The sequence below is a fragment of the Manduca sexta genome, chromosome 2 (assembly GCF_014839805.1).
Source record: "Manduca sexta isolate Smith_Timp_Sample1 chromosome 2, JHU_Msex_v1.0, whole genome shotgun sequence".
NCBI lineage: Eukaryota > Metazoa > Arthropoda > Insecta > Lepidoptera > Sphingidae > Manduca > Manduca sexta.
The window spans coordinates 1,491,606-1,502,520 of record NC_051116.1 but is presented as its reverse complement, the minus strand read 5'-3'; the positions used below and the strand labels follow the sequence as shown (position 1 = coordinate 1,502,520).

Sequence of the window (10,915 nt, the reverse complement as noted above, 5' to 3'; positions counted from 1 at the left end):
CTTACTGATAAGAGGGAAAGAATGCAAGAGTCCCTGATAACCAAGTATAAACGTGCGCTTCCGTAATATTGTAATGCTCTTTAGATTCGTTTTTACAGACCTACATTATTATGTAAATGTAATACAAAAGTTTTAGAAGTGAAAAAAAATTAATCCTATTGATAAAAAATCTATCATTCACAATAAGCTCAAAAATAATTTTGTTTTAATATTATATTTTGAGAGTTTTAATGTGTTTGCGTTTTTCTGTTATTCTTAGAGTTTATGAATTTGCAATGAACGTAATCAAATAATAAACGGACGTTTGTAGACTCAGTTTATTGATCTATATCTATTTTTTACGAACTGGCAACCCCAATCTGACAATCATGTGTTTCTGACGTTCTTTGACATATCCTCGAAATTGACAATATCATCCAAAAACACACACAGTCCGAAAACATTTTTTATTGAAAAAGTGAAAACTGAATGAAATAATGAACTTTCTGCTCAGGAACCGTAAACTACCATATTTAATAATCCGTAGCAAGTCACAATCGACCACAACGCGTATCATTTTAAAAGATAACTTACCAGCAGTTGCCTACAAACCAGAAATTGTTGAAAATAATAAGTATGATAATTGGGAGAAGAATGGTCTTTTTAAGGCAGAGAATGCCGGTGAAAAGCCAAGATATAGCATGGTTTTACCACCACCGAATGTCACCGGCAAATTGCATTTAGGTATTTTTTTTTTTCATTTATTATTCGTTGCGAAGTTTGTTTTATTTGACGTATACCATTTTATTCCACAATCATCTCTACAAACGTTTCAAAGCCATAGAAATAATGTACTATTGGATAACACAATAATTCTTCTTACTTGCTTGATGTCAGTACATTTCTTAGTGCAAAGTATGTTAATCGAGTTTTTTATGGTGCTGATGATGAAGATACTTTTTTTGTTTCTAGGCCACGCACTGGCATGTACAGTACAAGATGTTATTATAAGACGCAAGAGGTCTATGGGCCACAATGTCCTATGGCTGCCTGGCACGGACCACGCTGGTATCGCCACACAGGTCTACTCATTTCTTTCATGTAATTCATTTAATACATTGCATAAGTTATAATATGGTACTCATATCGCACCTTTACCCCCAAAGGGGTAGGAAGAGGTCATCAGGGCAGCAACTTTTCACCATGTGTTCCATCTCTTGATGATAGGGACGGAGTCTATCACCATATTGGTAAAAAATCTAGACTTCAGGCTGAAACTGAACAGTAAAACCTATTATCACTTTGCCTGCTCAGGTTTCAAAACTAGGACCACAGAGCTATATAAAACTGTGCATGCAATACTACTTGCCTTCAAATTGTAAAATAATAATATGCTTGTTTGACTGATGTAATTTGAGTTTTCAAATTATTTAGGTAATATTACTTTTACTTTTATTTCAACATTTTTGCTTTAAATTGTTTGAAACTACTTCTATTGGTGCTTAATATGCAATAAAATACTGTATCAGAATTTAATGGGTAATCTCTTATGTCTAATATATAACAATAATAATATCAGCCCTGTATTATATACTTGCCCACTGCTGAGCACGGGCCTCCTCTACTACTGAGAGGGATTAGGCCTTAGTCCACCACGCTGGCCTAGTGCGGATTGGTAGACATCACACACCTTCCAAATTCCTATAGAGAACTTCTCAGATGTGCAGGTTTCCTCACGATGTTTTCCTTCACCGTTAAAGCGAACGATAAATTCACAAAGAATACACACATGATTATTTAGAAAAGTCAGAGGTGTGTGCCCTTGGGATTTGAACCTGCGGACATTTGTCTTGGCAGTCCGTTCCACACCCAACTATCGCCGCTTTTTTATGTCTAATATACTATCTTCCAATTACAGGGTGTTGTAGAAAAATATTTAAAAACAAAACAAAACACAACACGCCATGAAATAGGAAGAGAGAACTTCGTAAATGAAGTTTGGAAGTGGAAAGACAAGCATGGTGATACCATTACCAACCAACTGCGGACACTTGGGTGCAGTTTAGATTGGTCAAGAGAAATGTTTACGATGGACCGAACACACTCACATGCAGTGAATGCAGCTTTCATAGAACTATTCGTAAAAGGCCTTATATACCGCAAGAAAGCTCTTGTAAACTGGTGCAATGCGTTAAAATCTACAGTATCTGATATAGAAGTAGAGAATATTACTTTAGATGGACCAACAGATATAACTTTGCCAGGTTATAACAAGCCAGTAAAGTTTGGTCTGTTGTACGATTTTGCGTATAAGATTTATGGCAGTGAGGAGGAGATTGTTGTGTCAACTACTATGCCGGAGACCATGTTGGGAGATACTGCGATTGCGGTAAATCCTAATGATGTCAGGTATTAATTTGTTAATGTTTTTACACCTAATGCAGCAAGTTTTATTTATTCTGCCAAGGAAACAACGGCTATTAAACTCAAATCTGATAAGATTAAATTGGGGCAATTGGATTTATTTAAAATCCATCAATCTTAGTTCGTTCAATAAAATTATACTAAACGAACACCATCACACATTATTAGGGTCAAAAAAATTAAATGATATAAACTCCTTTGTTTCCAGGTATCAACACTTAAAAGGGAAAAAAGCAATCCATCCATTTAGAAGTCAAAACGAAATTATACCGATCATATTCGACGAATTTGTCGACATGAAATTTGGTACAGGAGCTGTGAAAATTACACCCGCACACAGCAAAACAGATTACGAAGTCGCCAAACATCATCACTTGCCTTTACTCCAAGTTATAAATGAAGAGGGAGTCATAATAAACACAGAAGTATTTAATAACGTCAAACGATATGACTGCAGGCAAATGTTGGTTAAAAAGTTGGAAGATATGGGACTACTAAAAGCAGTGAAACCTCACCAAATGACATTGCCCACTTGTAGCAGATCTGGCGATGTCATTGACCATTTGCCGAAAGAACAGTGGTTCCTATCTTGTTCCAAATTGAACGAAAGAGCTACGGAATTGGTTAAGAAGGGAGATTTGAAGATACTGCCAGAAAAGTTTGTCAAACATTGGCTCCATTGGACTGGAGATGATAGGGATTGGTGTATATCCAGGCAGTTGTGGTGGGGGCATCAAATACCAGCGTACAAATGCACTGTAGATAAAGATGTGGTATGGATTGCCGCGATGGACGAAGCTTTAGCCAGAGACGATGCTTCAAGAGTGCTTAGAACTTTGCCAGAACTAGTCAAAGTTCAGAGAGATACAGATGTATTAGACACGTGGTTTTCCTCTGGTATTTATCCATTTGCGTCTCTAGGGTGGCCTGATTACTCCAGTAAGGATTACAAAGACTTTTATCCACTAGACCTTATGGCCACAGGACACGATATTTTGGGTTTCTGGGTCCACAGGATGGTTATCTTAGGCTTAGAATTAACTGGGCGTCTACCATTCCATAATGTTTTACTACACGGAATTATTTGCGACAGTAAAGGCGCAAAAATGTCCAAAAGTCGTGGCAATGTTATAGACCCGATAGACGTGATTAATGGTATTTCAATAGAACACCTGAAAACCAAATCGGAAGACATGTACAAAACTGGAGTTCTGAGTAAGGATGAATTGACAAAGGCTCTGGCGTATCATAAAGCAAATTTTTCAGCGACTAAAGGCATTCCTGAATGCGGCGTAGATGCCCTGAGGTTTACTTTACTAACGCAGGATATAAAATCGCATTTCGTTAATTTCGACGTTGCTGTATGTCATTCGAATAAGCTATTCTGCAATAAGATATGGCAAAGTATCAAATACATGCAGCTTTCATACGCTAAACTGAAATCTTGTGATGAAGAGATTACTAAAAACGATTTAACCTTTTTTGATAAATGGATACTTAGTAGACTAGCGGATATGGTCGAGACAGTTAATAGTAGTATAGATAACTACGATTTTCATTTAGCAACGAAAGCAATAAGGACTTTAATTTATAATGAGTTTTGTGATGTTTATTTAGAAGCAACGAAACCTGGGTTTGATGATAAAGATGTGAAAAAAGGCTATGCCCATGCACACACTTTGTCTGCAGTTTTAAATACTGCCCTAAGATGTTTAGCACCTTACATGATATTTGTTACAGATGAATTGATACCAAAAATTCCAAATTTTGAAAATAATGTTATAATAAATTATAATGATGAATCTAAGAAATATTTCGACTTTCCAAAAACAGATGATTTTGAAATATGGAAAGACGAAATGGTAGAAAATAGAGCTGATAAAGTATTAAACACAGTTTATTTAGTTAGGGAATTAAAAGCTCTTTATAATATTTCTAATAAGGTGAGACCTTCTATAAGAATTAACACAACAGACAGTGATCTCATGTCTGATTTGGAAAATAACAAAAACATAGTTTTAAATCTGACGAGATGTTGCGAAATTAGTTTCACTGGTGCTGAAAAAAATTACGTAAAAGGTGTACTTGACAATAAAACTGAAGTGAGCGTAGAAATTATAGGAGAAGACATTGAAACCGCGATTTTATCAGCAAAGAAGAAATTGGAAAAGAGAATTAATAAATTAGAAGAGAGTTTGACGAAGTTGGAATCGAAATTCTCTACTAAACACTATTTGTCGTCTGTGCCGGAATGGACGCAAATTTCGGATAAAGAGAAATTAGTAACAAAAAGGAAAGAATTGCAGGAGTTACAAAGACTGATTTAGAATTGTTAGTATACCAAATATCGGCAACACAGTTCCGCATTTAGAATGTGTATTATTATCAAGTAAAAATCATAATATCTTTAGGTGTATATTAATTCGTATATTCTTCATTAATTTAGATTTGCATTGTATAAAATTGTTGTCAATTTACGAAGTTTTATTGAAAATCGTTCGAGACACTGTTAACTACATTTATGAGATTTTAATATGAATATCAGTTGTATTAATTCCCTGATACTTTTTTTATTTTTCTTTATTAGCATTTATGTCAGTTTGTATGTGTTTGTGTTTTGATAAAATAATAAAATGTCAAAATATACAACAAACAATATATTTTATTTGAATGTTTTAATTGACTAACAATATATTTGGCCCTTTAATATTTTTGTGTATACAGGATGGTGATAATTATAAATTTTAACTTTTAACTATTTTATTTACATAACCGCATTTCCATATTTTGAAATATTGAGCGTAGCTTAAACAATATAAAATAAAAATGGTTGAAGCCATCTTGAACACACCCTGTATAATGGATCCAATGGAGGGCCGCGATAGCCACTAAACTATGATATTTTTTAACATACACTTATATATAGAGTAAAAATATATTCATGTATTTAAAACAACTTATATTCGAATAAAAAAAAATTACAATATTTTGATTAGAGACGTAGATAACAATAACAGAACGTACATTAAAAAAATTGTAAAATACACCGTATTATTAAATAAATCAGTTGTAACTCATCTCGTAGTTGCAAAAATTGGGCTGTTTTGTTTATTTCTTTATAATCACAAAATCATGATAAAAACATATTACGTCTCTAACCATTTTGGCGCCAATAAAATAAATTTTATAATAAAAAAACATACATAAAATATTCTTTAAATCAACGTACGTAAAGACACAAACTAGAATCAAATCACACAAACACTACGCAATACTCAAATCATCAAATTCACACGACATACGGCATACGGCATACACAATACAATTATCTATTCAAAAAGACCCTTCGAGTAACGCGGAATAAGCACAATAAGGAAATATGTGACGAGGCCTAATATATCTTACAAGGGCCCAAGTTTCGGATTCCTACATGAAAGCGAAGCCTTTGGCATGACAAATAAGGTTATGGTGTCCTATTCCGTCTACGGGGGTAAATCCGTCTTTCGCAGTTACGAGCGTTAAAATCAAAGCGCACCTTTGATAACGGTATAGATTAAACGCCGATAAATTGCGTATTTACCTACACCATTTATGGAAGATGTCTTCAATTAGAACACCGGTAATTTTTGAAAGACGGATTTACCCTCGTAGACGGTATAGGCCCCTTAACCTTAGCTAAAAAACCTCGCAATTTATTCAAAAAGTAACATTTTATTTTTGTGATTATTAATTCCTTCCTTCTGTGTAAATTAATGAAAATTAATTCATTAAATTCCACATCAGTAAGAATTACTTTTAAAATAATTTACACAATAATATTCCATCAATAGATTTTGACCAGGCTACGTTGATTGAAATAGTGTTTTAAAAACAGCGTTTTACGAAGGTCCATTATGCATTATAATAACACTCAATACCTTTCTAGAGTGACAATATATCATTGACTTATAATTGAGTGTTGTAGACTCTTGAAACTTTGCACAAAGCACTTTATATAGTTTTTTTTTAACACATATAACTAAAAAGTATGTTACATCAACCAATATTTTTAAATTCCCCTAGCTTAGTTGTTAATTCTGAATTGGAGAGATCAATCTCGTGTAATTCCCAAACAAAAGTAAAGCAATTAATATTCGGACATATAAAAATTCTAATTTAAAGGACTAAACATTGAGATAATGTTAATAAAACATATTTAAAATATAAAAGAATCGTTGTCAACGTTTGTTGCGCTTTCAATAAAAATATAAGTAACCATAAACTATTTTTATATTTTCTAACATCTTTACGTAATACTTAAAAATATTTTTACATCGGAAGAACAAACAGTAAACAAAAAATATTAAAACTATGACTTCAGTCTCTTTGGTACCTTCTTTTTATTTGTTTTGGATATGATTATCCTTTTCCCGCCGGAGTGTAGGCAGACATAATCATCGTTGCTTGGAGAACCTGAAAATAGATAAATTAAGAACATAGTAACTATGGAAAATGTTGTCTGTAAATATTTTATTTTGTTATATCTTTACATGGTATGTCTATGTTTTTGTTATATGTTGATTTTAACTTATTGATTCCGAAATCTTTAGGGGATGCTTGTTCAGCAGTGGACTTCCAAAAGAATAAAGAAGAGCATCCCTTTCCCAATTTGTATTTATTACAAAAAATAAATCTTTCCTTTAATTAGAGCTATATAAAGAACTTTAGAATACCCTTAAGGTAACCCATGCTAAAAACGCATTTGTAAATTTAAATTCGTTTCTGTTAAGTATGCAATACGGGACACGAGTGAAACAAACGCTCGCTCGTAACGCACTAATTTATTAGCCCATCGACAAGGGCGTGTACCCAGCACGCTATACTTATAACTACATATATAACAGTTTCTATTTTTTTACCCAATACTTATTTAAGAAAACAAGACAGTAATATAAAAACATTTTATTGATTGTTTTGGCCATGTGTTATTTAAGATTAGTATTTAGTAGGTTTATTACAAATGCAATATTATAAATTATAAAATAATCATTTACTTTACTAACAAATACTATTGTCTCCTTTTGAAATACAGAGTGTGTTAAATATAACAAAAAATATACAATTTGTAAATATGTAACATTGAATGTCTATTAAAAGATAACTTAAAAACTAAAATTGCACCAAATTAGCTAAATGTTCAGAGTATAACTTTTGTAAACACATAAGCATAATACATTTTGTTTATTTCATAAATCTTACCACTGACAGCATTTTTAAAAGAAATATATTAATTTCTATAATCAACTATTAATGTATATCACAAAATTTAATATTAAATTATTTCTATGTCGTCTTTATGCACCACTAATGTGTTCATAATTAATGTCGATATTCAGGTATGATGCAATCTGGTGACGGGTTTGTGCTTTTTAAATAATCCTTTGGAATCTTCAATTTTCCCTATAGCTGCTGCAATCCTAAAAACAAGTGAAATACCAATAAATAGAAAATTCTAAGCGCATCAAAATATACTCAACTGCTTACAGAAAGCATCGGTTACCTTTCTAATATTTCGACTTTTTGCTTCTTATATGATTTTTCAAATTCATATCTTTGTCTCTTCACAGATATTAAACTCTTTTCAAGAGTACCTTGAACACAAAACATCACATTAATATTAGATTTAATAAAAGTATTTTTACTTTTTATTTATTTAGTAACAAAAGCATAACATACATAAACCTATTCATTACTGTAGCAAAGTTTATCATAGTCTTGAGCTAAATGCTGTTATAAAGCGTACAATAACAATAATTAATGTTTAACTCTCTATTTACATTATAGATCTACCAAAAACATTTTTATGGCCATAATTAGGCAAACAAAAATACAATATTTGAGTTAATAATTTATAATTCTTATACTGCATTATTCCCTGTATATGAAAGCAAAAATTAGGTGATTTTTGTAACAATTTCTTTTTTTATTACCTTAATTGGCAAACCACTGTCTATGCCAAAACAATGCCACAGGCACAGCCAAGCCATTGCTTAAACAACAGTTGTAAACATGTTCAATTATTTTGGTAGATCTCTAATTTGGTATATTATAAGAAAATCCATACAAACAAGAAAGCTTAATTCTAGAAGAGGAAAACCAGAGCAATTAAAAAACATCATACTTACCTATAATAACAGTAATTATTATCTGCAATTGCTTCATATTTACCACAATATGACCACAAAAATGCTTTTGTAACAAAAATATGATTTTGATTCCGAGTATATTGTTTTATAGAATTTACACAACAATTTAATTTCTTTAAGAAAATTACCCTAGAATGGGAACATAATGAATATCATATTCTAATACTATTCGGTCTCAAGCCAAGTAATGCCGAGATTATGAATATATGCATCAACTTGTCTGGCTAAATGGACAAGATGTGTGAAGCTGTGAAAAAAAAAATAACTGCACATCTTTTTTTTACAAAACAAAATAATAACATTGAACAAGAAAGCCAAATTTTTTTTTTGTTATCAACCCTCTAAAATAACAAGATATTAGCAGCCCTGTATTAAATACTGTCCCTTTGACAGACATGGACAATATATCCTACTAAATGATATCAAATATAATACCGTGATGCATTGTATAATCTGTTTACTGCGCAATTAGCAATTATAAACAGCGAACTTGACTTTTACCTACACATGTTTCTTTATGATTAACATAACAATTTGTGAAGGCCTTGACATGAATTTATTTATAAACACTAACATGTGGGAGATTTTTCTTAACATGTTCAAGCCTTGAATGAAATAAATAAAGCCAGAAATATGAGGTGCATACAGAAGAAAACAAGTCCTAATATAAAAGATAACTGAGAGATTATAAGATTCGTACAGCCTAACTTTTTATCTCAATTTCATGATTTTTAAACCATTTTTTTTTTAATATTTGGTTTACAACTACAATATTTTAAAGGCAGGCTAAGAAATTAAAAAAATATACATAAAATGTAGCCAATTTATAAAACTGATAAAGTGGCTGATAAATTTTTTATACATGAAATTTTTACCAAATCAGTTATAAGAATTTCAGACAATTTTAAAATGGCCTGATAAACAAATACTTACTTAATTTTGAGGAATTCAAGGTCTTATTCTTCTTTTCCTCCTCTTCGTGCCATCTGACATGCTTCACCAAACAAAACAAGTATTTGAAGCTCTGTGAACACTTTGCACATGCATACATCATTTCCCCACTTTCAACTGTGTTTGGTGTCATTTTGGATGTGAAATCATCTTCGTTTTTGTCTGCATGTTTGATCACTCCACCGGGAAGTATTTCTAACGTAGGCCAACTGTCAGGCGGGTTTGTGTGTATCTCTTTCTTTTCTTCTATTTCCTGATATAAAAGATTTATTAATATTTTATGGGGAACAATGTTTATGGGTTTTTTTTTATAGATGAATTTGCAAAGTGAGATTATTGAATCCATGAAAATTACACTAATACGGAAAAAGAGCTAACTCCAAAGATGAAATTGTTTTAAAAAGTTATGTTTTGTTTTGTTTTTTTTATGTGTATGTGTAGGAGGTTCTTTACAAATTGGTTTTCCATATTCAGTAAATTTTAAACCATTCCCATTTAAATCAGCATTATACCACTTGATATTCAACCATATGCTATATGGAATAGGAAACAATGTCCCAGCCACTTGCTTAACTAAATTGCATTTTTAGTAAACACCATTAATATAAAAACATACTCACTATAGGCAGCTCCACAAGTGGTTCAGATTGCGGAACTATGACTTCGACTTCGTCACAAATTTCCTCCACAATCTCTTCCGAATGAATTGAAACCATACTGCCAATGTTAGAGTCATCATCGTTAATCAAGTTATTGTCATCACTAGAGTCGAGAACTTCCACCCTTATTTCTCTAGGCTGTACGTCCTCCATCCGAACGACCTGGACTGGGACATAATCTAAATCTTCGCTCTCCAGAGCTATCGAGGACATCATCAAAACATTCGCCTTTTGTACGTATCACGTAAACTATACCAGTGTTTAGCTTTGAAAACTTCATTAATGTACGGATTAGATGTTTAAACGGTATCTAAAAGAGAACTTTTGTATAATAATTACAATTGATTACAATTTACAATCCGTAAATGACATTGTCCATCGAATGACGTTTGTCTATTTCATAGTGATGGGCGTTGAATAATGTAGTTTTTAAACATCACTAACGACGATAATCGAGTGAATTTCATTTTTATAAAAAAAATCTTAGCCTCTCGGAGCACCTTTACGTGTAGTTGCCGAGTATACATATAATATTTACTTTAAAAATCACTGATATAAATGCGCAACGGCGTCCCAGCGAGATACCGCATTGCGGCACCTCTCTAAATGAGGGGGCTAAGATGCCATCGTACGCTAAAGGACACCTTTGGCGTCTACATCGGCAGATTGACTACCCACATTGTCGTTCTCTTCGGAGTCGCTGTAGTCGAGCGCGCA

General features: G+C 32.4%; 2 protein-coding genes across 3 annotated transcripts; one reads left to right on the top strand and one right to left on the bottom strand.

Annotated features, from left to right (window-relative positions):
- The first annotated feature begins 380 nt into the window (after positions 1 to 380).
- LOC115448717 (valine--tRNA ligase) lies at positions 381 to 5,068 on the top strand. Its single transcript, XM_030176246.2, has 4 exons — positions 381 to 723; positions 952 to 1,061; positions 1,898 to 2,388; positions 2,612 to 5,068. Exons 1-4 carry the CDS (start codon positions 477 to 479, stop codon positions 4,728 to 4,730), a joined length of 2,967 nt encoding a protein of 988 aa, XP_030032106.2. The 5' UTR covers positions 381 to 476; the 3' UTR covers positions 4,731 to 5,068.
- Positions 5,069 to 5,389: 321 nt separating this feature from the next.
- LOC115448723 lies at positions 5,390 to 10,601 on the bottom strand. Of its 2 annotated transcripts, XM_030176255.2 has the most exons (4): positions 10,160 to 10,601; positions 9,522 to 9,792; positions 7,943 to 8,033; positions 7,345 to 7,859 (listed from the first exon to the last, which is right to left on the bottom strand). In XM_030176255.2, exons 1-4 carry the CDS (start codon positions 10,412 to 10,414, stop codon positions 7,775 to 7,777), a joined length of 702 nt encoding a protein of 233 aa, XP_030032115.1. In that variant the 5' UTR covers positions 10,415 to 10,601; the 3' UTR covers positions 7,345 to 7,774. The 2 variants fall into 2 exon arrangements, with proteins under 2 accessions (XP_030032116.1, XP_030032115.1); XM_030176256.2 differs by lacking the exons at positions 7,345 to 7,859; positions 7,943 to 8,033 and adding an exon at positions 5,390 to 6,855 and having other exon boundaries at positions 10,160 to 10,597.
- Positions 10,602 to 10,915: the final 314 nt, after the last annotated feature.

What these genes read in the sequence shown, in the direction of transcription:
- LOC115448717 (XM_030176246.2), top strand. Translation starts at nt 477, where the DNA reads ATGAACTTTCTGCTCAGGAACCGTAAACTACCATATTTAATAATCCGT. An exon ending in ACGCTGGTATCGCCACACAG is followed by an intron (nt 1,062 to 1,897) that starts GTCTACTCATTT and finishes TTCCAATTACAG; the next exon opens with GGTGTTGTAGAAAAATATTT. An exon ending in GTAAATCCTAATGATGTCAG is followed by an intron (nt 2,389 to 2,611) that starts GTATTAATTTGT and finishes CTTTGTTTCCAG; the next exon opens with GTATCAACACTTAAAAGGGA.
- LOC115448723 (XM_030176255.2), bottom strand. Translation starts at nt 10,414, where the DNA reads ATGATGTCCTCGATAGCTCTGGAGAGCGAAGATTTAGATTATGTCCCA. An exon ending in CACTTGTGGAGCTGCCTATA is followed by an intron (nt 9,793 to 10,159) that starts GTGAGTATGTTT and finishes CTTTTATATCAG; the next exon opens with GAAATAGAAGAAAAGAAAGA. An exon ending in AAAGTCGAAATATTAGAAAG is followed by an intron (nt 7,860 to 7,942) that starts GTAACCGATGCT and finishes ACTTGTTTTTAG; the next exon opens with GATTGCAGCAGCTATAGGGA.